The 25,797-nt window shown below is 42.1% G+C and overlaps 1 protein-coding gene across 10 annotated transcripts in view; it reads left to right on the forward strand.

Annotated features, from left to right (window-relative positions):
* spag9b (sperm associated antigen 9b) overlaps window positions 1-25,797 on the forward strand; it is a 58,460-nt gene that overhangs the window by 10,924 nt on the left and 21,739 nt on the right. For 5 of the 10 annotated variants that reach the window (XM_036142521.1, XM_036142520.1, XM_036142522.1 and 2 more), the window contains exons 2-7: window positions 5,768-5,888; window positions 9,539-9,609; window positions 13,489-13,586; window positions 19,872-20,016; window positions 23,418-23,483; window positions 24,851-25,265. In XM_036142521.1, the coding sequence (XP_035998414.1) occupies window positions 5,768-5,888; window positions 9,539-9,609; window positions 13,489-13,586; window positions 19,872-20,016; window positions 23,418-23,483; window positions 24,851-25,265 (916 nt within the window). Of the gene's footprint in view, window positions 1-5,767; window positions 5,889-9,538; window positions 9,610-13,488; window positions 13,587-17,169; window positions 17,753-19,871; window positions 20,017-23,417; window positions 23,484-24,850; window positions 25,266-25,797 lie in introns of those variants that run through there. The other 5 variants (XM_036142528.1, XM_036142529.1, XM_036142523.1 and 2 more) reach the window with 4 other exon arrangements.

The raw sequence follows: 25,797 nt of genomic DNA on the forward strand, positions 1-25,797 counted from the left end.
CAATATCTGGGTCAAACTTGACATTTTAGAGACTATTTAGTCACAGGGGTTCTCATGCCTTTAAATGCCATACACAAATGTTTTATGGTTGTGTCAAACCCCGCTGTCACGGCGACGTCTTCCATGTTCATAGCGTCACTGTCAACAAAACGGCGACCAGCCTGGATTGCTCCAATGTCTCCCCAAAGCTAAAGCAGCCTGGTGAGAGGTGTGGCCCAGACTCTCGTTTCTAAGCGGCTCACTTGGCCAGCAAAGCGCTCCAGAAGCAGATTAATCCCTCCAGCCAAGCAGTGTTGGCCAAATGCGGCCTTTGTCTCCGCCGTGGCCAGAGCAATACGTCTCCTAACTGATTTGTCTCGGTGGAGGGGAGGAAAAGGCACGGCAGGAAATTCTTAAGGAAAAACAGAACTTCCCCTTCTTGACGGCTTGTTTGCCGAGTCCTCAAAGAACGCGTTCTGCCGGGTATAACGTCCTCCGACTGGACTCCTTTCACTACAAACATCCAGTTATTCACCAGGCAGGCCGTTTAATGGTTCCGGTAACGTGCTGAGGCCTTTTAGCCTGGAGATGAGCACAGTGTAACGATAACTGAGGTTTCACCCCCCTTCATCTGTTTTATTTAGGAGAACGGATTGATCCAGAATCAAGTGTTTATTGTGGCGTACCATACAGCTATGCTGGGACCATCGATTTCTGCGGCTGATTAGCAGCAGATTAGCCTAAATCTCTGCTGGGATATCCTGAAGTCAAATAGCATTTTAGTTTAAACGCCACTCAGCCATGAGTGAGTCGACCTGTGACATCGTCCACAACTTAAGCTCCTCCAGTTTAATGAAGAGGAGCGCTTTGATGACAACGAAATGACAAAAAGCGACTGCAGTCACATGCGTTGCTGTCACAGTCATGGGAAAAAACTGGTACACCCCTACGGTTCGATAGTTTGGAGAACCTACCTTTAGATTCTTCGTGCTGATGGTATTTTTAAACAGCTTTTTGTATTGTTGAATACATTAGGAATTATGTTTTTAAAAATGTATATAAATACACCAAATATTAGAGATTTGGTGGAGATTAGATCCTCATAGTCGATAAAGCCAGACTCGTCAAACGTCCTGATTTCCTTCAGTTAAATATTTGTCCTTGTGTTACTGAGCTCAACCCCGACGCATCCTCAGCAGTGCCTCCTCAGGACTGACAACCAGCGTTTAATGGACCCCCAACCCGTGGTTGGCGGACCCCTGGGGGTCCGCGGACGTCAGTTTGAGGGCCGCTGGAGTAAACCACTGAACGGGAATGTTTAGTTTCCTTAAGAGTATTAACGTCTTAATGGAGTCGCTTGCCGGCATCATGGGGTCAGTTTATCTGTTGCTGCTCTTCCTTCTATGAATATGTACAAAGAATGTGAACGTAAAAAATGCCGTCTGCTTGCAGCTAACCCAGGCTCCACGCAGCATGGGCTGCACCATTACTCATTATAGGTGGTCAGTCAGTATTAACTGGATGTAATTTAATTCTCCTGTTTGAGAAACCCAAGCGATCTAATCTTTTAGTTGTTTGCAAAAAAACAAATATTGCATTAGGATTATTGGATTATTACTACAGTTTCAGATGTTTTCGTTAGTAATCAGGTTATCTTTTAGTCGGGGCTCTGAAGCACCAACGTAAAAAGTTCTGATTTATTTCTATTTTGTTTTTTTCCTCCAACTATTAGACGAGCTCACCAGTACCCGTGTACATCGACGGGACCAGATTCAGATACGACGTGGCTGTAAACACCTTAGCGCTGTCAAATACAGTTCTTAACATCTGTTTGAACTGGCGTTTTTCTACTGCTGACGAAACGGATTAGTTTCTAAAAACGGGACTTTTCATAAAGCAGGCTTTTATTCATTCCCATATATTCTAATAGCTAATTCTAATCCTATAGCACCGTCAATGTCATTTATTTGGCTAATGTGTCTCTTTTCCCCTCATTTTAATTTTATATATTTTTTATGTCTTATTAGATTTTTGCAATATGAAGCGTGAAACAGTGGGCTGACGTGAGCTGCTGGAAGCAGTGACTTCTTTTTCTTCTGCAACTCTACTGATCTGGTGGAGACGTTCCGGGTGACGACAGAAAAAAAGTGAAGCACTGAGCTTCTATTCAGTGTGATACATCTGGCGGTCTATTTCAGCTGTAATCAAACTTTTATTTTGCTCATATTTGCAAATGTTACACCGGCAAATGTCACAGATGATACAGCCCTGATAACAAGCCTGAGAAATCTAACTTAGTGAAGCTCAGCGCTCGGGGAACGGGCTTTTATTCAGCCATTAAGTTCTGTCAACTGTTTCCAAACACCATCTTTAATAATTGAGAATCTATGAGCACAAACATGAGTTTGTACCAAATATATTGTGTAAAATCGCTGTATGTGCGTTCTTATAGCTGAGCAAGAAAATTTTTACTCATGATGTAAAGTGAGGAGCTTTTTTTTGTTTTACTTTTTTTCTGGGCAAAGGGTTAGGTTTAGCACTACGGTGTCAATTAGGTTTAGGGTAGAGTGAGGGTTAGGCCATAGCAAAGGCTTGAAGATTAATGGAAACCTATGGATGAAGAGACACGGTCCTCACTGTGTACATTAAACAAGGATGACCTGACCTCCCAGGAGAGACATTTTCTCCTGCGTTTAGTTTTCCTTACCCGCGCTTTGTTTCACCGCGGTCGGCTTCCGTGTGTGAAATATGTCGGTAATTTTTGTTTTCCGGACTTTCCAAAAACACAAACATTGTGCAAGGCCTTGTGCCCCAGAATGCTCCCTGGGTGCCACCCGCTAAAGGATGGGTTAGATGCAGAGCAGTCTATGGTTTGACAAATAAAGTTGACTGTTAGAGCTGCACAAGATGTAAAAATTTTTTTTTATTAAAATAACCCTGTTTGTAATATCAGTATCACAGCAAAGTGCTTGGGCTGCAATAAATATTAGAGCATTTATCAGTTCCAGTAATATATTTGGGGTTGAATTTTTTCCCCCAGTTGCTGGAAAGACATGTTTGCAGTTAGCCCACAGCAGAAAGACATGAACACCGTTTTTAGTCCAGTATTCGTTTATTTATGAAATAACTATCATCGCTGCAACGTTCAACAACATTATGGGATGCACAGCAGACGCCTCAGAGAGCTGGACCACTTCCTGGCATCATTTCCTTCAAGCAGGCGTCGTGTGCCAATGAACACTCCACATCTTTTTTTTTTTTCTTTCTCATTGTAATGTGTCATTTCTTCAATAATCCCCCTCTCTGTGATGAAGGTGATGACGAGGCGTTCAGTGTCGCCTCTCAGCAGTCCACCCATTGGCTCCGGCGCCAGAGGCCCGCCCCGTCCAGCCGTCACGAACGTCCGCGCAGCGGTCCGCGGCCAAAATCCCTGAAAGAGGCCGATTCGCCTTCTCTGTCAATTGAGTGCCGATACAGTGGAGCCCTGTCTGTGCGGGAGTGCACACACTTGTTCTGGGAGCACGCGTGCTCGTGCGTTGTGCGAGTGTGCGGCGGCGCTCTGGGACAAAGGGAGCGTTGTGCGCGCAGCGTTGGCGGAGGAGAGCGCGTCAAAAAGCCGGACCGCCGATCCTCCCGCGGCGTTGTCACGCAGACGAGCCGTGTGCTCGGGTCATATGAGGAGCGGCGGGCTCGGAGAGCAGCATGCCGGCGCTGGCCTGACCAACGTGTTGATGCTGGGAGGAGCGTTCAGTGGGTTGACGGCGTCACGAGGGCGTTTAGGCTTCCCTTTTCTCCTCTTTGGGGTTAACATAACTCCACGGACAGTTAAATCCGTACGGTGCCTTGCAAAGGTTTTCATACCCCTTACACTTTTTTTGGGTTTTTGCCACAAACTGCAATGTATTTAATTTGGATTTTGTGGGACGAATCAATATAAAGTGGCATCTAATTGTGAACTGGAAGGAAAAGGATATATGTCTCCCGAAATGTTCTGATAAAAAGGGGGGAAAAGTGGAGCGACTCTGAGACCCTTAAATAAAATCCAGTGCTGCTGACTGCTATGGGATGTGATTTCAGTACAAAGCCGGTTGTTCTGTGCAGAACGTTGGAGAACAAAGAGCATCATGGAGACCAAGCGGCACGTCAGGCAGGCCAGGGCGAAAGTTGGCGAGAGGCGAATTAAACTTTTCACACCCGTCATCCGAAAATAGAAGAGCGTGGCCTAGCTGCTGGCCAGTCAATTAGAGACGCAGTGAATGACCTCACGGTGCCTCTGGATGAGCTGCAGATGTCCACAGCTCAGGTGGAGGCATCTGCCGACAGGACGGCTGTCATACAAAGCAATGACCCGGTCTTCAGTCGTCTGCAGCCTCTGACGGGTTGTCTTTAAGGCTCGCCCTCTAGATGCAAAAAGCTGTGAGGGACGTATCCCCCCCCCCAAAAAAAAAACACCCAATTATGTTGATAGTGGCAAAATTTGATTTGGAAAAAGTAAAATGGGCGTAAATATTTCTACCACATGTTGGATGGCTGAAGCCATCATTTACAGCAGAAACCAAACTTTTTTAAAGACTATAAAAGCCAACGCCACTGAAGATGGTCTGAGCCCCTGGGCAGCCATGCCTCTGAGGAGAGTCCTAAAATAAGACGATGCACCACGGCAACGTGAAACCTCTGCTAAACGTTGCTGAGGTCTTTTTCACGAAGAAAAACCAGCTTTGTTATCAGACGCCCAGGTGACCGTCATTTCTCTGCTGACAACAGCTGACTCATCACGCCGACTGCGGGGCGCCTTGTCCGCAGGGACCACCCGCATCACAAGACTCCGTTAGCAGGCCTGGCTTCAGACACCTGACTAAGATCAGATCCTGTATCCACGCTAACAAAGAGTCAGACTTCATCCACGTAACACCGGTTAGAAAAGTCATGTCCCCTCACTCTCCTCCTGCCAAGCAGCCGGTGGCCGAAGGGCCACTAGTGCCACAAAAGATAACAAAAGCGTTATCTTCTCTGTTGTACAGCAAAGCGTCACTTTTAAATTAAACTCTACTTCTTTTTTTTTTCTTTTTTTTTTAACTCGAACAAGACAATGAACATATTGTTATGCTTTAATGATATGCTTTTGCTATTCATTTAAAAGAACCCTGCGCTGTCATTAAAGGTTGTTTTTTTTAGGGATGTAGAAGAAAAAAACATATTGATAAAATAGAAATCATATTGATCGATATCGATAATTATCAACAAATTCAACACATATATTTTAAGGGCAGCCCTGACCATTTTAATGCTGTTGCTTAGCAACATGTTTTAGATGCAGAACACACAAACACTGACTTCAAACTCAACCAATTATTCTGCCAACTTTTTTACCAAAACTGCAAGTTTAAAAAAACATGTGCTCTCTGAACTCTCTAAAGGGGGCGGAGCTTGGTTCCTGGGTCTGCGTTGTGATTGGTTGGCAGGATGCAATGATCGTAATATTAACATACAAGGCTAGAATGCAAAAGGAAGGAAAACTGTTATTCTATTGAACTTTTTATTGACTCTTTTTTTTTCTTTTCTATCGTCGATATATATTGATACTGAATTAGTTAGCCCTAGTTTTTTCCTCAGTATTTATCAAATCAGAAATTTTAGCATCATGTCAGACAGCCCTACTATACACAGGTACAATGCTGACAGCGCCCGACCGTGTGCACCTTCATCTGCACTCCTAAACGAAGTTCCTCCTGCCAGTGGCGGACTGGGCGCTCACGCTAAATGTCCTCTTCTGTTGTGTTTCCTGCAGAGATACATTGCCTTAGAAGACTCCCAGGATGGGGAGAAAAAAGACCTCCAGTGTCGACTGGCAGCTCTGGAGTCCCACGGGAGGCAGCTAGAGCGAAAAACGAAGAACTACGCAGACCAGAGTAAGTCCGCTGCTTCTCTCGCTCGTTTTGGCCAACTTTGTGACGGCTCTGGTATTAGCAGGCTGCACCTCACACCAGCCCAGACACCTTCCTGAGCAGCATCTGCAGTAGTCACAATACTTTCTCCCCAAGCCTGTCTGAGCCACTGAGCTATATTATACACTGGAGTGCTGATTTTGCCGAAAAACTGAAGTCACTGGCCGCCATCTTGCTACTCCCTACTCTCCCAGAATCCCACAGGATTTGGTTGCAACAACAAGCAGTTTTCTGGCTGTTTGGAAACGTTTCACAGGTAATTCTACAGTCAGTGGATGTACCAACACTGTCAACTACTAGGAAATTATGTGCTGAAATATTTGACATGTTATTCATATCAAATATATATATGTATATATAAGTATGTGTATATGTATATATGTATATATATGTATACACATATGTAAATGTATGTTTTTGTATATTGTTATTTATATATTTATAAATGTTAAACATATATATTTAAATGAATAAAATGCAAAATATTTCAGCACATGACTTTCTCAGTACTTGATATTTTTAGAACATAACATAAAACTATATGGCATTTGACATTTTAAAAGTTTTAAGCCCCCCCTGAACATGATAAATTCCTCGTTATTCGATGCTGTAGCGCACATATTCCCTAGTTACTGGGGGGAAATGGGGAGTACCAATATGGCGGCTGGTGACTTCAAAGCAACTCGTTCAAACAGACGGTGATTAGCACTCCAGTGTATTATATAGCTCAGTGGTCTGAGCCCACTGGAAACAAACTAACATGTTCCCAGCCCACGCCAATCAAGTGGAGGTAACTATAGACGCTGTAAATGATGGTTTTACTAATATTTAAAGCAGGGATGGGCAACTTCCATGATAAAGAGGGCCACATTTTTTTCAGCACGTTTTATTTAAAAGCGCCTATTTCATCTCCAAGCTTCATTTGAAACACTTCTCTGATTGTAAACCGAGCTAACTGTGACTGATGGTCCCTCCGTAATACCAGCATCTACCCCAGGGTGGTGTTTCTGATTAGTGTGGTGCGTTCACTGTTTGGAGATACCTTTAGCTCAGACTATAGGAACTATTGACGTAATCACCGGTTGCTATTTGTGAACAGTTTCTGCAGCAGATGATATTCCACTTTCAGGGTTAAAGGCAGTGGAGTCAAGGACTGCCCTCATGATGCACGCATGACTGCACCGTTGACTGTGTGTCACACCGTCTCTGTGCTTTACCACATGTGGCTGTCAGTATTTGTCTGAAGGGGAATTTAGCAGAAGGGTTTTCATTTCTACTGATGTGATACTTCCTTTTTTTTTTTTTCACTCGGTGAGAGTTTTTTTTTAATCTGTAGTGGGCCTGTTTGGAGCTGTGCCGCATTGCGTAGATAAACACGCTCTTTGTTGGTGTAACTAGAAGGCGTACGGCGCTCTGATTCCCCGCTGACCGCTCTGCAGCGAGCTCTGCCTCTGCTGTTGAACTGCGGGTAGCCTAATTGCAGATTGACACAGAGCTTGAAAAAACGGATCCGGCCAGAACTGTGATTCAACCGTGACTTGTTTACCTCAGGTTACGGGCTGGAGAAGCCTGAGCCGGGGCTGCTGTCATATTTTACACCTACTTTTAATCTCCCAGCTGATGTTGCGGCTTTGCTTTAGGCGTGTGAAAACGCTGAGGTTAAACACCATATTTCTCCTTGAGGTGGTGTTTGTCTGGTCAAGTTGCTGTCAGCAAGTGACTGGCAAAAAAAAAAAAGTGTGTGGCTAAGAACCAGCTGCTAATAACGCTACAGTTGGCATCTTCCTTTTGTCTTTGTATTAACATAAAGCAAAAGGGCTGTTTCACAGTTTTTAATCTGAAGATCTGAGTCTGAACTACACTCAGTCATTTCTAGTCAATATTTTAACCGGATAACTACACTGAACATAAAAAAAGATAAAACACCTTTTGAGATTTACCAAACCTTTGTGGAACACAGAAAGGAAACATTTGTCATTTTCAATGCTTTTTTTTTTGGCATTATGACGAGCATTAATGTTACAGTTAAAGCTGCAGTCCAACCTTTAAAAGACAACTTGTGAAAGTTTTTGACTTCATTTTTAGAAATCTCTCAAAGATATTGTTAAAATCTCGTCTCATGAACATATATCATGCATCATCTTGTCTTGTGAATTAGATGTTTAGTAACATCCCAAAAAACAGCAGCGTGTCACTGGATTTATGCAGAGATTTGAAACAAAACTCTAGAATGTGAATTAATTGCTTTCATTTAAACAGTCACAAACTTTTCCATTGCTGCTATCACCCATATTGATGTTGGAGTTTAAACGATGTTATCTGTAACATTTATTTATTTGCTGTTATTTAGATTATGATCCATAGGCTTAAGCAAGAAGAAAAAAAAAAAAAGGTGTTTTCAGGTGCTTATTGCACTGTTGCTCTTCTGCTTGTGAGTAACACGAGTCAAACGAGCCGGTAGTAGCGAGCTGCTTTGCAGACATGCTGCCCGTATCCTACCATGTTCCCCCAACATGACTGCCTATGTGTTGAAAACAGCCCAAATGCTCCGTATTACAAGCAGGGGAGATGTGTAGCGACCAGTTATAGCTGGTTTATAACTGGTCGCCTTTCAGGGCCTACTTTTTAGAAGTAGACGTGGTCACTTTTTTTTTTCTTCTTTCTTTAATTTATTCCTCTTTTCTAGGATCCAAGTTATTTCTGCTCTGCTATTTTACATCTACTTCCTCAAAAGCTAGCAGAATTTCAGTTTTCATACCAGCAGATGCTCCCAGAAGCAAACATCTGCTGTGTCGAACCTGAACCCTGCGCTCCTCGCCTTGAAGCGATGAGAATCCGAGGCACCGTGAACGAGCTACAGAGCACTCTGCAACACACTTGTTGTGAGGCGGGCTCTGCTGTTTTCAGCTGCGACAGAGTGCACTTGTAAAGCTGGGTCTGAATATTAGCAATAATGGCTGTTTCACTTTTAAATGAGCAAGATCCAAAGAGAAGCTTAAACACTGGAATGTGTAAGTTTTCCATTGGCTGGATGTAAGTCAACTTTCTAATGGCTTTGATATATAACTGACCTGTATCTGCTTTAAATGATTTTGGTGGTTTTATGTTCTTCTACATTATCTATTTTTCTTTGTTTAGTTAAAAAAAAGTGAGTGTTGGGAGTTGTTTAGGAAAAATCTGCTTCACATTTAAAATGTGTTCAATAAGAAGCAGAACTGTAGCAGAACGGCGTGGGATACAAACTCAGGTATAAAATTACAAGTGAGCCTCTTACCCCTGAAAAAGTGCAGCATGGTTTGAAAGATGTAGAAGATGACGCTGATTTATATAAACAACCCACACCCCGTTCAGAAAACATGTTTCTCATCTTTTCATTAAAAATGTTTCTATGACCTTTTTGTGATGCAGTATTTCCCCCTGCTGGACACATCCTGGCATTACAGCGAATCACATTTCTTTATTATTACAATGAATACTCAATATGGATGTGTGAAATTATCCCTGGGTTTTTCTCAGAGCAAACAGTAAAATATTATCTTTAATATTACGGGTACATTTGATTTATATTTACTGAATTCAGTAATTTAATGGTTTTTTTTCTTCTTTTTTTAAAGTAAGCAGATTTGAGGAGAGAGAAGCGGAGCTCAAGAGGGAGTACAATGCTCTTCATCAAAGACACACTGAGGTAAGATAATGGGGGAAAAGACTCAACACTCATTTCTTTATATATAAAAACATGTACAGTTATGCATACAGATTTAGGTTTAGAGCAATCTTTAAATTTGACCAACAGGTTTCTTTAGACTGAAAGCAGTACTAATGTTTTAAAGTGGCCTAGCCAGCCAGAGTCCCGACTTAAATCTAAAAGATAATCTGTGAAGGAAGCTAAAGATTAGGGCGGTGGCCAGGGGGCCTGCCAACTTCAATGACTTGAGCTATTAATGCAGTTTTTCTTAATAGTGAACTTTTAATGCAGCCAAATGTAACCCAAGGTGCTTAGCAGGGGTTTAAAACAGAAGAACAGACAAAATAAATAGTATTAATTAGATGATGAAGAGTTAAGAGTTAAATCAGTCAGGTGTAGGTGGATGAGGAACTATGGAATAACAACAATGTAGATTAGGAAGGAAGTACTGGAGATATTTAGAGAGAAATAAGTGCACTGAATAAATACAATTTATAAAAACACCCCACAAAAGTGAATATAGGCCAAAAAGAAATGGTAAACATACAACACATAGATGCTAAACAATAAAGTCTAAAATTATTAGTATTTTATAATACAATACTTGCTGTAATTAATAACTGAAATTAAAACAAATTAATAAACCATAAGAGGTAGTAAATGGCTGAGCTTCAACTAAAAGCCTGACTGAGTAGACGAGTCTTTACTTATAATAGCATCCAAACTTTCAGCTGCTCAACGCAGAGGGACGCTCAACGCCATAGAAGCATCGTCAGAATACCAGCGCAAACATGTAAAGCGCTTCCCAGAAACTTCCTTGTCAGGAGCAAAACATTATAAATCTAAATCTGCCAGGAGCATGAATCATTTATCGGGCCCAACTGTAAGTGACGCATAACGAGTTGGCTCGTTGTGGTAAACTAAAGGTTGCTGAGCAGCACGTCTGATTTACTTGTCAGCTTATCGCACGTTTTAGGCATTCAGACAGATATAACAAATTCATTTGCATCACAAATAAATGCATACATATCTTTATTTCGAATATGTTAACAAGAGTAATAAAAACAGGAAGAAAAGGCAAATATAACAGACCTTTATATAAGTTTGTAAAGGAGCAGGAAGAAGCCAATGCTTATTCAATCCTACCCGCATTTGACTTGTGCAATTATTGTAATACCATTAAAAAGATATTTTTTTTCAGTAATCCCATACAAAAAGTGAAACTTTATATTATATTGATTTATTACACATAGACTGATATATTTCAATTGTTTATTTATTTTGATTTTTATGATTATAACTGAAAACTAATGAAAACCCCAAATTCAGTATCTTAGAAAATTACAATATTACTTAAGACCAAAACAAAAGAAGGATTTCCAGAAAAGTAGGCCAACTAAACAGTATGAACATGTCCAGCATTCAATGCTCATGTGGGGCTCCGTTTCCCTGGATTACTGCAGCAATGCGCCGTGGCATGGAGTCCATCAGTCTGTGGCACTGCTCAGGTGTTATGAGAGCCCAGGTTGCTCTGATAGTGGCTTTCAGCTCTTCTGCATTCTTAGGTCTGGTGTATCACATCTTCCTTCACAATACCCCATAGATTTTCTTTGGGGTTAAGGTCAGGTGAGTTTGCTGGCCAATGAAGAACAGAGATGCCATGGTGCTTAAACCAGGTACTGCTAGCTTTGACACTGTGTCCAGGTGCCAAGTCCTGTTGGAAAATGAAATCTGCATGAAATCTGAAATTGGATCAGCATAAAGTTGGTCAGCAGCAGGAAGCATGAAGGGCACTAAAACTTCCTGGTAGATGGCTACATTGACCTTTGACCTCAGAAAACCCAGTGGACCAACACCAGCAGATGACATGGCCCCCCAAACCATCACTGACTGTGGAAGCTTTGTACTGATCCTGGGGCTGGACAATTAATCGCATTTACAATATAATCACAATTTAATCCCCCCCCCCCCCTAAATCACAGAGATCTGCAATTTTTGGCTATGTAACACTTAATGGATAAGTCCTTTAGGTGTCTGTAATATGTTAAGTGGGCTTGCCTCCACATTGTAGGGGAGAGAGTTGCAGCAGTGAGATAATATAATTTTAGTTTATATAATCAAAACTTTTTTTAGTTTACCAGGAACATTCAGGAATCTCACCATAGCATTAAGTGCCGGTCAAACTGTTAAATACATAGACTTTTGTGTTGGCTGCACTTTATGTTCAACAAGGATTGATGTCCAACTCAACAAGTTATTCTCTTGATTAATAATACTGATTAATAAAAAAAGGTGAAATTTCGTGTTTTAAATCGTCCTTGTTTGCAAACATCTTTATCTACAGGCCATTCTTGTTGCTTGTGGTTCATGCAGAGAAAAGTCAAAATTAAATTGCAAATATGGTTGAAATATATCAAACAAACTTGAATGCTTTGTATTGGGATTTTAGGTGATAGACCAGCATGACGTAGTGCATAGATGAAAAGAAAAAGATCCAGTGGAACCGATTTTCTAATTGAGTTCAACTGTGTGTAGACGTAGCTTTAGCCGTTCAGTTTCTAGCCTCAGAGGTTCCTTAGAAAGAACACGAGAGAACAAACAACATCCTGAAGGAACCCAGCAGACAGGTCAGGGAGAACCATGTGGGGACCTTTAAACTACGGCCCCCCACTTCACTGCCTACATGAAAAACACTAGTGGTGGCAGAAAACAACAGTGGACCTTACCTTGAACATACTGTCCCCACACGGAAACACCATGTGCCAGCACCATGCTGCTCTGCGGGGACAGAGAAGCTGGTCAGAGCCAAATCCAGGGAACTGCTGGAAGACCCACTGGCCATCACTTCAGTGAGCCTAAATAAAGGGGTACAAAGGAGTGGTTTCTACCAAAGCTTGTTAATGTGTTTGTATAGTCTAGACCCATGGGCTGTTCTAGACAGGGGCCAGCAGGGGCCAGTGCCCCTGTAGAAATGGTCCTGGCCCCTGTTATTACCCTTGTGCTGAAGACATGATACTAACTCAACTACTTATGATGATAAGCAATGAAATGCTGTCTTTATTTATCCAATTTTGTTGTTTCCTTCTTGGCATGTGCCTCCCTGACAAAACACTGGCCCCCCCTGTGGAAATTCAGTCTAGAACTGCCACTGCTAGACCTAAAGCCCAATAGGAATCTGTGATGAGATTTCTTCCTCTTGACTATTGAGCACAGCTTAGTTTTGATCTATTCCATCAAATCCCAGGTAGAGGCACTGTTTGAATACATCTGCAGGGTGTAGTTTGCTCGTCGATGACATGAACTCCAAATTATGGAGCTGATTGTTGCTTTCATCTTTGTGGGTTAGGAGAATGTTTTCAAAATGCACGTTTCTCACTATAGCGATAAAATGTATTCCAGTAGTTTGAGTCTTGGTGAAATGAGACCCGCCTCTAAGGTCGACATGTAATTGCAGGATAAGAAGTAACGGAGAGGTTGAGGACCAGATGGAGCTAAGATAGACATGATGAGTCTGAACATGACTGAAGCTGATGGAGTCTTTGATCTCTCTGTTATCTATTATGCATCAGCTGCAGGTGTCTGAGTCTCCAAACCTCTCAGGCTTTGGCAGCCGACTGCTGATCTGAATTATGTCACAAAAAGATGAAAAGTGTTGGTGCCCTCCTTTTAGTGCACACGTCTCGTTCATTATTCAGTTCTTTATTTTGCAGTCCTACTGTTAAAGCTGTACCTGAACACGGTACTTTGAAGTTGGCTTTGTTGTTGGCTGTTTACGGTAGCAGTAGTTTACTGTTCAGTGATGCATGCTGTCTTTCAAGACGCGTGGTTTGTCTCTGCAGGATCACCTTCATATAACTTGCTCTTGTTTGCTTATCGTAGATGATCCACAGCTACATGGAGCACCTGGAGCGAGCTAAACACCAGCATCCGACAACACCAGCAGAGCCGTCAGATACAGGAACATCAGCAAAAAGACGGTTAGAAAGCCGCACGTTGTTTTTCCCCATTATTTATGCAACCTTTGTTTGACATGAACTTTAACTCTCCTAAGGGGCCTTTAAAAGCAATGCATGGTGGTGGGAAGATCCACAAGGTTCTCTCCACAGCAGTATGTTGCTATTCTTTATTAAAAGCCTTGTTCTTTTGGTTATTGGCCTCAACGTGAATGCCACAACCTTGTCCCAAACTCTTCAAAAAGCAAACTATAAAAACAGTAAATTTTAAGTCACACAAGACAATATTTATCTTACGTATGGTTTTACAGAAACGGCTGTAATTTATACGACGGTACAAATCCTTCATGGTCATTAGTCTCTCCTTTTTTATTGGAAGGCTTTACTTTTGAATCACAAACTAGAGAGCGTGACTGCTTTATATGTTCCTTTGATGCTTTGAAAACCTTACTGAATCCCCCGACCTGCAATCCTGTAGAGTAACAGCTCTAAACAGTGTCTTTGGTAGAGATGGGAGAACTAAGTGTCAAATTTCCATGTTGAGCGTGCAAACTTTGGCTTAAGCTGAGGCCATCCTCACTTAAGAAAACTGATTGGTTAAATTGCACAATTTAGACACTTTGATTATGTGTACCAACCCACAGTGACCACCATTTAGAGACAAAAAAGAACCTCATTACATTTTGATCATCCCACTTGGGCTGCACCATATCAGAAAAAACATGCACAATGCTTTATTTTGATATGCCTTGTCATAAATAAGCAAATGGTTAAGTCTTTAGTTTTGATCTTCTTTTTTGAGTTTATTGCAGTCAGGGGCAGCAGATAGTCAGCAGCAGATCATGTATATGAGTTGCCAGTATTGCAGTTCTTTGTGAAATTAATATTGTGCAAACTTATACATTTGCAATATATTGTGAACCCCTGTTTGCCACACCTTTTTTGATGTCTGCCAGTCCTTTCACCAGATCTCCATCAAACAAATTGTGCAAAATATTCACATCACACTTTTAGATTTTTTTTTTGTTTCCCTAATTTTAATGTTTCAGATGTAAGCATATCTCGTTACTTATGTATTTTGTGCATTTGGTTATTGAGCTGCAGTGGATCAAGTAAGGATTAATGCCCTTCGCGTTTTTTATCAGAAGTTAATGTATGACGTGGAGGCGTGAACCGTCCTCCGCTTCGTGTCGAACTGTTGCTTCCGCAAAGTCCATTAATTTCTGATAATGGACACCTCGAAGGGCATCTCGCTTATACCATGGTCACTTACAAAGGAAGTAAATATTAAATCAATTATGAACACTTTAATGTTGGTTGAGAGGACTATTTAATGTCTCGTGTCGGTTGCCAAGGTAACCAGTGTCAAATCTCTTGCCATTACCAGCTAACGTTTGAGCCAGTGTAATAATTTATAACAATCAGGATATTTGACAGGAACCTTTTATTTTAGGTGTCAAGGAGCACTTTTTAATGGACACCTTGCAGCCAATCAGAATCGAGTATTCACCCAGATCATGGTATAAAATTAAATACATGCCAGTCAGGACTGGAACAAGTCCAAAATGGCCCGACGATGTCAGCTGGAGAGTCTAGGAAACTATTGGGTACTAGTTGTGTTTTAATTTAGTCTGCCGTCACTGACTATACCACAGTTGACCCAACGTGCTACATTATCAAGCTTTTAAAGCTTGTGGATTTTCCCTGTTGTTATAAGTGGATTAACTTCCAAACAATTGTTTTCATGAATGTAGAGTGAAAAACATCATACATAAATGGGAACCACTTAAGATTGTTACGGTTAGTAGGAATGGACGCGTCGGAAACTTTACTCCAAGGTTAGACAGTAAAAAAACTCTGGCCCCCGTCCACACGGGGATGAACAAGGTAAATTTTCATAAAACATCAAGAAAAAATGTGCGTCCACACGAGAGAATGTAGACACCACTGAAAACGGCGTGGTAGATCTGCCGGGCCCATTGGTGGCGCTGTGAGTCTGCCACAGAAACGGGCGAAAAACAGCGGGCGTGAGCAGATAACTCGTGTGAAGTAAACACGGCATCATGGCAGGAGATCAGGAACAAACGTTTACGCATGTTCAACGTGACTTTTATGTACATTGGCAGGGGAGACGCTGTGTAGAGCGGGCTCATTAGAAAAGAAGAGTCCGAGGACGCTACTAACAGCCATAATCAAGCCAAAATTTGCCTCAGCATTAACACGAAAAGTTACGTTTTTTTTCCTCAAGGGTTGCCATAAGCCTCTTCATCACCTTTTTGAAGTTTGTGACGTTGCACCTTAATAAACCACAAGATTTCTGGAATAAGTTCCTTGGAAGATGAGAACAAAGTGGAGATGTTTGACCAGAAACACAGCCGCATGGTTCGTTTTAAACAGAGAAGTAAGTTTTAAAATCTTGCAAGGAGAACGGCAGAAGATGTGTTCAGTTACATCTCCTACCCGTTCTGAAACACATCCCTGTCGCCTCTTACTTTTATTATCTTAAAGATGGAGGACCCTAGTTACACTTGCAGAGCTTAAGGAAGGAGGAAACATACTTTAGTGTGACCTTTGACATCATAAACTCGCAGTTTCAGGTATATTCAGTGACCAGGAAAGGGAGGATACCCAGATGGCTGGATGTGATTCATCACAGATAAGATAGAGCTTTACAAAAACAATCAACATTTATGGTGAGGCTGTTTCTTGCACCAGGCCTTACTCTGTAACATAGGAGAGAGAAATATCAGTTGAATGAAAAAACACTTGTCTTTGGTGTCTGAATAAACTCAAACCTTAAAACCCTTTCAATGGTAATGACTAAAAATATGATAAATGCAATAAACATTGTAGATAAAATAAAATTTATAGAATAGTAAAAATAATTCCATCAGTTGGCAAAAACAAAACTCAACAGATTGGCACAAACAGCCCCGCTGAATAGTTAGGGTTATTTTCCCCTCACCATCTGGACACCTTGTAGGTGTGGAGTTGTTCAGAGCCTACCCACCTTCTCTAGAGTACCCAAATACTCTAGAGTCCAAAGAGATGGCACCGCCCACAGCTGGAGCTCAGCTAAAACTGTGCCTCCCAACTGGACAATGACTCCAAACACTGCAGCAAATCCACACCAGAACGCTTGACAAGAGGGAACTCTGTTGCAGTGAACCAGCTAAAAGTGTTTAATGTCGTCCAGATGCTGTTTTGGGCCCTTAAGAAAGTCGTTTCTGAAACAAAAAGTCAAATCAAAGGCTGTTAGTTACTGCTATAGGTGGTTCTACAAACATCTGATTTATAATACAGTCTGTATGAAAAGATCTTCTACAAAACTGAGTTATTTCCAAGTTTTTTTGTTTTTTTTTTGTTAGTGAAAATGCATAAGCTAAAAAGAAGTTCCCAGTAAACCAGCCTCCCATGCACCACCCCTCACACAGACACAAGCCTTTCCCATCCGGCTCCCTGTTTCGCAGCTAACAGGCTGCAGGCAGAGGAGAGGCATATGGAACAAGCTGCCTCAGCATCCTAACCAGAGGGAGAGCTGGATGGAGGGAGGGGTGCTGGGTGCTGTGACTGTGAGGAGGGGGAGAGCGTCAGACTGTTCTAGACCGCACCGCAGCAGCAGCAGCAGCCGGCGCGTTGCATCTCAGCTCACGATAGGAAGAGTAAAGCGGGACGGGAGGCAGAATCAGCTGCCAGTAGAGTAAAGTGGAGGAAAGCTGCTGCTGGTACCAGCCTCGCCTGGCTCTCTGTGGAGGATTTACCGTCGCTGCTTGGGGCCACCAGGATTACTGCTGCTGACACGTCGTCCGCTTCTCTGCTCCAACTCTTCCTGCCTCAGCTCGGAGCGGCAGCACCCAGCGCTGCGGACGGGCTCCCAGCCAGAGGGGATGTGCGGCCTCGTAAAGCTGCTGCAGATGTAGCTGAGCCGGCGGACTGCAGGGAGCGTCAGGGACCCCCCCCTCCCCTGCCGCCTCGCTTATCAACCGTGCCCTCCCACCTTCGGGTCCTGGGCGGGGGGCCATGAGCCCCGGGTGCATGCTGCTGTTTGTTTTTGGCTTTGTCGGCGGCGCGGTGGTCATCAACTCTGCCGTGCTGGTCTCTCTGTCTGTTCTGCTGCTGGTCCACTACTCTGTCTCCACCGGAGGCTTACCTGCCCTGCCTTCGTTGCCCTCCCTACCCCGACAGAGCAGGTACGAGCTCCACGCTCCGCTCGGTGCCCGTCTAGGCGAAAGCGGTGTAACGTTGTTTACCTTCCTCCATCTCTGGGTATCCAGTGACCTCGTAGCCATGCAGTCACCCTGTTGCTGCCATGTGGGTGTGTTATGGGCAGACAGGAGGAGACGGCGTGGTAAAAGTAGGTCAAGAGAGAGACGGGGGTACAAATTTCACGAGTCATTACTTGACAACCTCCCTTTTGGATTTGCAATGTAGTCGTTTTTTGATGTTTTACTAAACGAGCAAAGTCGCGCTAAAGATATCTTTGACGTAAAATGAGCCCCAATGATCAGTTCAAAAGGCAGCAGTAGTGTTTGTCACCATCAGTGGCCCTCGTGTGAGCTGTTTGAACTCAACATGGCAGTGTGCGCGTTGCTTTGGGCTCCTGCTCACCGTCACCGTTTCCCCGCGGAAGCCATTGCTCGGCCCACACTGTTCAACTCTTCACCCCGCCTAACCTTTGCCTCGGTGAATGTAGGTGAGCTGCAAAAACGGATCTAAAAATAAGTAAAATGTTCTTAGTTAGTGTATTTATCCTTGATTTGAACAGGTAAATAAGATTATCTGCCAATGGAATGAGTATTTTCACCCCTAAAATAAGATAATTAGACATCTTGCACTTGAAATAAGATGATAGAGTAGAATAGTTCCTATTTTAAGTGTAAAATTCTTATTCCATTCGCAAATCATCTTATTTACCTGCTCAAATCAAGGACAAATACACAAATTTTAAGAACATTTTACTTATTTCTAGTTCCATTTTTGCAGTGAGGCTTACAGAGAACAGTTTTCAGGCTTAATCAACGTTTTCACAGCATCACAGCAAACTGAAATTAATTTTGTTGGAAATGTTGTTGCCCGTAGGTCTTTGGCAGTTAGATCAAGCAATGGCAGCTAGGATGGAAAATATCTTTAAATAGCAGTTTGCAAATATGAGGAAGTTAAGGGTGGTTTTCCTGCTGAAAAGACCCCCTGCCCCAGTGTCTTAACTGCCTCTGTTGTTTTTGTTTTTATATTGCCTAATGCTTAGCTGCATCTTCCCATCACATCTGCCCAACCTCTGTGTCCCTGCTTCGTAAAAGCATCCACTCAGTGTGATCCTGCCACCGCCATGTTTAACCATCCAAACAATATGGGAAACACTGATGAGCAATGGTCATTTTTGAGCAGAGTTTTGCACGCAAGGCACAATAGTTTGGTTTTGGTGTTATCTGACCAGAACTACATCTCCCATATTTCCTGTTTCTTCAGGGCTTGTGGCAAACATCAAACGGCTTTTTTTACTTCCCTCGTTTGTCGAGGCCAGATTTTTTGACTACCTGACTAATAATTAACATAGTTTCCCACCTGAGCTGTGGATATTTGCTGCTCCTCCAGTTACTAAAGGTCTCTAGGCTGCTTCTCTCATTAACGCTGTCATTGCTTGCCATGTCTGTTTAGGCGGACGCATTGTCTTGGTAAGCTAGCTGTTTTTCTGCGATGCACAGCTTTATTATTAGCATAGGATTTGTTTTCCCCTTTACATTATGTGGCTCTGATGTAAAGGGAAATGTATGTGGCACCATATTGGGAAGGTGGTCGAATGTGTGTTTAATCTATCTGATCAAATGACTTATTATGAGAGTGACCTGAGCCTTTAATTACAATAGATCTTTTAAAAACTACTACAACCTTATTGTTGCAGAGAAAATTGATGACATTGGTTACAGATGTATTTTTATGCTTCTAAATGTTCCAGTGACCACCTGAGCATGTTAATTGATACAGTTTTACGTTTAATTACCGTCATGCATTGATCCTTCTCTAAAGGAAAAATCATAAACATATGGGTATTGTGATATCAGAGCGCAGAAACTTAACAGAAGGGGAAAGGGAGGAAAATAAAAGTAAAAGGCAAATGTCACTATTTGTCGTGTCGGAGAGTTAAATATGAAAGGTCAAACAAGAGGTCAGCATCTGTTTGCGTGAGTTTGGAGCCAGAGTTTAGAAACGCTGTTGTTGTTTCTGTTCTTGATAAAACAGGCAACCTTGAGTAGTGAAAGCCGTTGAGTGGAAAGTGTTAAGTCCACGCCGACCGTTTCTCTTTGTGTGTAGGAAAGAGCGCCCCATCTCCATGGTGTTCCAGCTTCCTGGGACCGATGGCACGACCCCTGAATTCCAGAGGGACCCCGTTGACACCCCGTCTGAACCGTGGAGATTCAGCAACCTGAGCCATCCGCAGTCCAACACCAGCCTCAAGGTATGCCGATTTAAACCAGAAACGACTCCGACCTTCAGACAGGCGGGCACGGTGAGCTTCCCACGGACCCAAATGATGACATCGTGTCCAGCTTGTTTAAAAGCACGGAGGAACCAAATGGAAACATCCTCTGCCAGTAAAGTCTGAAGGAGGAGTACGTTTCTATTCAGAGAGAACGGATGGTTTAGTGTGTCCTGAATTTTTAGCAGCTCGTGTGCATGTGTGATGGGGTGACTTGGAGCCCAGGGAGAAGGGAAGTGGTACCATTCTGGGGCCTGCCGTAACCCCCGAGGGAGGGTGGAGGAGACACAGTCTCTTTCACATTGTTGCTGTTGGAGATCATACTTCCAGCAAGGCTCCATCATGAATATTAATGAGTCCAATAAGGCTCTGATTGTATTTTACACTCACACTGATTCAATAAACATGATTGGGAAAGTAGGTTGACTCTTAGTAACCTATTTTTATTCTGCCTTATGGATACTTTTTGATACTTTTGTTCTTTTGTGAACAGCAGACTAAGTTTTCAGTCTCTTAAAATCTTCTTGATATGGTTTTAGTCTCCTGGGAACCTTTTTATCTGTTCCTTAGTATTTTCTAAAGATTTGCAACTTCTTTCTCTCCCACCATGTTTGTTGTAATACAAAAGTGTTTTTTTATACCCTTTCACTTGCATTTTGTCTTTATGTATTTTCTTGGGATTTTATGTAAAAGATATCATGCTATTGCTAATTTCTCCTGTCTTCAGTAGCTACTAAAGACTTTATTTAAGCAGGCTTTTAATTAGACAAGCGCTTTTCATGGCAATGTGCTTTTCTTTCTATATTTCAATGTACTCTGTGTTATGCATTTTTATTCCTTGTTATAAAGCACTTTGTGATTCTGTTGTTGATAGAAGTGCTATATAAATGCATTTTAATCCCTTTTTTGCAATTGGACCAACACAAAGTAATGAATGATTGGGATGCGGAAGGAAAATGATGCATGATCAGTCAGAAGAAATCTGAAAAGTGCAATGTGCATTTATATTCAGCCCTATTGGTCTTGTACCTCTTTAAAACCTCTAGTGTAAATAATCCTGTTTGTAATTTAATCTCACTTTAAATGCGTCTGTTTTTCAAGCCTAAGAGGTTCGTTAGAGCATATTGGTGAGCAAACGGCATCATGAAGCCCAAAGGAAGAAGTGCTCTGGCTCAGATGGGCCCAACATGCACCTTTTTAACCTGACTCCGCCAGATGGATTTGCTCCGCATATCCATCTGGAAACCTTCCGTTGAAGTAATTTTGGGAAGGGGCGAAAATACGGGTTAGCTGATTGGCCTATGTTGGTGATAGACGGGACAAATAAACCAATCAGATCAACGAAGCATATGACGTACTAACAGCGACGACGAAAACACAACCACAAGCTCTTTCCGAAACCAGTCGGGAGAAGAGCAAAAACATTTTTTCCTCTGAGAAAAGCCTCCAGAGCAGTGTTTTGCTCTTCTTTCAGCAAAGTAATACTCTGTAATTCCGATAAAACTTGCATCGGCTGAAGCCGCCATGTTCTTTAGACTGAACTGTCGCGCTTCTCGTTGCGTCACACCTCAACCCGCCTCAAAGCCAACGCTGATTGGACGTTCGTTTGGTGAACTGCTCCAAATTTTCTTTAACGGAGAGTAGCCAGACTGATCTGTGACTGAAACCTTGAAAGCTCGCGAGATCAGGATGGTCTCACGAGGCTAGCACCTTTTTGGTCTACAAGTAAATCGTTAAATGTTGCAGAAACCTAACACTACTTCACTACTTGTGAAGTATTTTGTAAACCAGGGATCCATTTCCTCCCACTGGAGGAAACAAGTAGGCATATGCATTACGCTGTTGAGCTATATCCCAGTAAAATACTTTAAAGTTGGCGGTTGTAAACTGGAAAAGTTGGAGTATGTTTGCTTTTACAAGGCTTTTTATCTCTGAGGAACCACACATTCTTCTAATATTTAACAAGGTCTTCAGCAACAAACAGGTTTTTCAGAGTTTGTTTGGTTTAAAGACTTAGGCTACTTTTTTACAAATTTTTCCCCACTTGTCTACAGAGTAATGTTGTTTAACATACTTTACTCTCACATGTGAGTCATTTGGTCATAATCAACTGCGTAACTAGGTACTTTATTACTAGTTGCATGACACTCATATAGTTTAGTTTAATTTTATTTAGCTGCATCTATTAAAAATACCAAAGATTAGAGTGTTGTGCACATAAAGTTGGTGTTATTTTACTAGCATTGTGATTCCCAAAGAGCTGTGAGCTGAAAATCAACTGAATGGACCAATCTCCCGGGTTCTGTGTGACGTTTTTGCTGGATTTCATTTTTATTTCATAGAGTTCAGAGAATTTCTATCTGCTGTTTTTTTTTAGGCCTTGCCATTCTTTTTTTCCTCCACTTATCAAAATTTTTTGACCCACACACTATACAAAATGCTGTCATGGTCCGGTACAGGGATTGGACCAAAATAAGTCTAAATATAGCAGAATACAAGACGGTGTGACTCCAAAGAAGCAAAACATGATGAAATTAGGAATGGTTTGGTACTTTTCCACTGTCCAGTAATTTTTGTTGGGCGGTTTGGGTAGAATCACTTTAGTGAGAGGGGCACTTCACCCTAATTGGCCACTCAGTGCTGTCATGGCAACAAGATGGTGACGCCAGCTTGTAACGTGAGAGGCTGTGCTCATTGGAGAGAGAGTGTGGATCAGGTAGGTAGAGAAAACAATGAGAAATTAATGAGTAAAGGAAAAATACATCCCCTAATATTGACCTGTTCAGTGTTTGAGGAATCTTTGCTGCTCGTCTGTCATGTGATGCAGCATCTGTTGTTTTCAAGGTTACCGCGATCCAATCAGTTCCTTTGTTGTTGTCCTAGTTGATTCTTTTCCATGTGCAATTAGCTATTTATAGAGGAGAGGTGTAGGGGATCAGCAGCAAGAAAACAATGCAGGGTTAGAATATCAGGATGGCACCGAGCTAAATTGGTTCTGGTTTTATTTACACACTGAGCCTTCACCAAGTAGGTCACACACTGAGCAGGAGGAAGCAACACTAGCAGTGTCCAACTCGGCCACTTAAAAGCTAAAAGTCAAACTCACTGGGAAAAAAAACACTTGAAATTTGCTGTGTAAATAAAAGAAAACATTACAATACTTAATTCGGCAAACCTAACTATCCAAGGTGGGTAGAGCCTGATGGCTATAAAACACTATTTTTACATGTTTGTTCAGCTCATTCAGGGTTTATTACAAAACCATTTCTTAATTCCCATAACAGTATAGTTGTAAACCTCTTTTCTTCATTTTTCCCTCTGATAAATTGTACAGTGACTGAAAATTATTTGTATGTTTTTTTTTTTTTCATCTTTCTCAGTTTGAAGAGCTATTTTCCCAAATCAGAGCTGCTGGTGGAATATCACAAGGCAGTTTTCTCGACCAGGTAGACCTCCATGGTCTTCCAACGCTGGCATCCATAAGACTGTTTGTTTTCTTGGCTGTATTTTCTGCTGCAGTGATGCAGAAGTGGTTTTATATCAACATCTCAAATAATGCTAACACTTTAAAATGCATGATATCCACCTACTATATTTTTACTTGCAGCACTCACTCTGAGTGTATGCAGCATATACGCCAGAAGTGATGCAATTGGCTGGGTGTCTTTAGATAGAAAACTTTCTAACCAATCTGTCTTGATGTGATTGAACTGACTTTGTGAAGTGCCTTGAGATGACGTGTTGTGAATTGGTGCTATAGAAATAAATTGAATTTTCAGCAGCTGTTTAGCAGCTAACGATCTAGCAATACACTAAATGTCGGAATTCAAATTGAGCATTGGCATAAATTAATAATTGGTTTGATGATTTATTTTGGCTTAGCATGTCTATATGAGCCTAACTCAGGATTCTGAATCTATTGTCTACCTTTCCATCAGCACCTCTTATCTCAGCTTATTTATTATGGGTTAGTTAATTGTTGTAACAATGAGGGTATTTATGCCTCAGAGACAGAATCATGACCTAAGATGCAAACCAAGAACAGGAGTAAAGGAAAACAAATGAATTGCAGTCTTATAAAAGCAGAAACTGATGTGTTGTATTAGGAAGTACGATTGGCCTAGTGTGAAGTGCTTTAAGAAAAGCGCTATTTAACGCTATTTAACACTTGTCTCTTCTGGGTATATTGAAGCCATCCTCAAACCTCATGGAGACCTAATAATCTTTCTGACATCCTGGTACATTAGAAGAATCAGAAGAGTGAGGAGCTGCTTTTTAACTCTTTCTAATTGATCTGTACAGTCAATGACGGTGGCGTCAGCAGCTTTTGGTTTTATCCTGTGGATTGTTTACTCAGTTAATCACGAGGACCTGATGCATCTCCCCTATGATGTTTTTCTCCAAAATACCAGGCTTAGTCCAGATGTAATTCAGCATCTGCCATTTCCCTTGTTTTCCAGCTCTAAGATTGCATGTTGTGTTTTCTGGATTTTAGTCGACTTGTTTTGCCTAAAGTTCTCAAGTCTGTTGGTCCATGCAAAATCAAATCACCAGCACATTACACCATCTTTTGCTGTGGACAACACAGATCCCCATTTCTGAGCAGCTCTAATTGTTCCTCTGGAGGAAAATATTTATCACTTTCCCTTCGAATTGGCTGCGGTTCCCCAGGCTTGACAACATTTGCTGGCGTCAGTTTGATTTTGTGAAGATTAGTTTATTTGGTCACACCCACTCATTTGGGCCTAACTTCCCCTGCACATAACTTTTGTAGCTTTTGTCTCTAACCCACCTTCTTTTTCTTCCCGGTCAGGATGAATTGGGCCATGCAAACCGGGGAACCTCCAAGCCCAGCACACCAGCCAACCAGGGAAATGTCTCTAAAACGGTCGCCGCTGTGTCCTTAAGCGATGGATCCTCTAAAGCCAACGCTCCATTGTCCTCTCGCGGCGGTCCTGTCACAGCTCTGTCGCCTCATGAAGTGGCCAATGGTGAACATGCACTCGCCTCTTCTACACCACTGTCTACAGCTGCTTCTGATGCGACCATGGAGTCGGTGAGCACGCCGGAAAAGAAGCAGGAATCTTCAGACGGACTCAACAGGAACCTGGACAGGAAAAGTGAGACGTCTGACAGTAGAGAGAACATGGAAACACTGCAGCAAGGACAGAAGGGTCAGGTTGGAGAAGACATCCAGGGATCTGCCACCTCACCGGTGAAAAGTAAAGGTGACCATTATTATTTGTTCTATGCAGAGTTCCCAAAAAAAAGTAAAAAACAAAGCAACTGGACTTGTTTTCCATAGTTGAAGACGTTTCGGTTCCTCTCCAGGAAGCTTTCTCAATTCAAAATGTCTGGAGTAATGTGGAGTACCAAGCTTTATACTACTGCCAACAAAGGCCTTGTAATGGCTTAGATAACATTTGCATGGAAATGTCAATGGCTTAGATAACAACCGAAACAGGTTGAACTCTTCTATGCAGAGTACATGGTGCGCTTCACCCCACCACTCTCTTTGAGCGTTATACACAAAGATGTACTGTATGTCAACAATGAAGTGGAAGTCCACGCAAGTTGCAGTAGATAACGTATTGGTTATACTATAGCAAACATTTACATTGCAAATGACTATGATTCAATTTGTTGTGCAGCTCTAATGCCCAGCCTGCCATGTTATAGGGATGGCCAGGTCTTGGGAGCTTTCCACACTCGTTCCTGTTACAGAAGACAAATTGGACCGTACTCCTTGAAATGTTCAAG

This window comes from Fundulus heteroclitus, chromosome 10, assembly GCF_011125445.2.
Source record: "Fundulus heteroclitus isolate FHET01 chromosome 10, MU-UCD_Fhet_4.1, whole genome shotgun sequence".
Taxonomy (NCBI): domain Eukaryota; kingdom Metazoa; phylum Chordata; class Actinopteri; order Cyprinodontiformes; family Fundulidae; genus Fundulus; species Fundulus heteroclitus.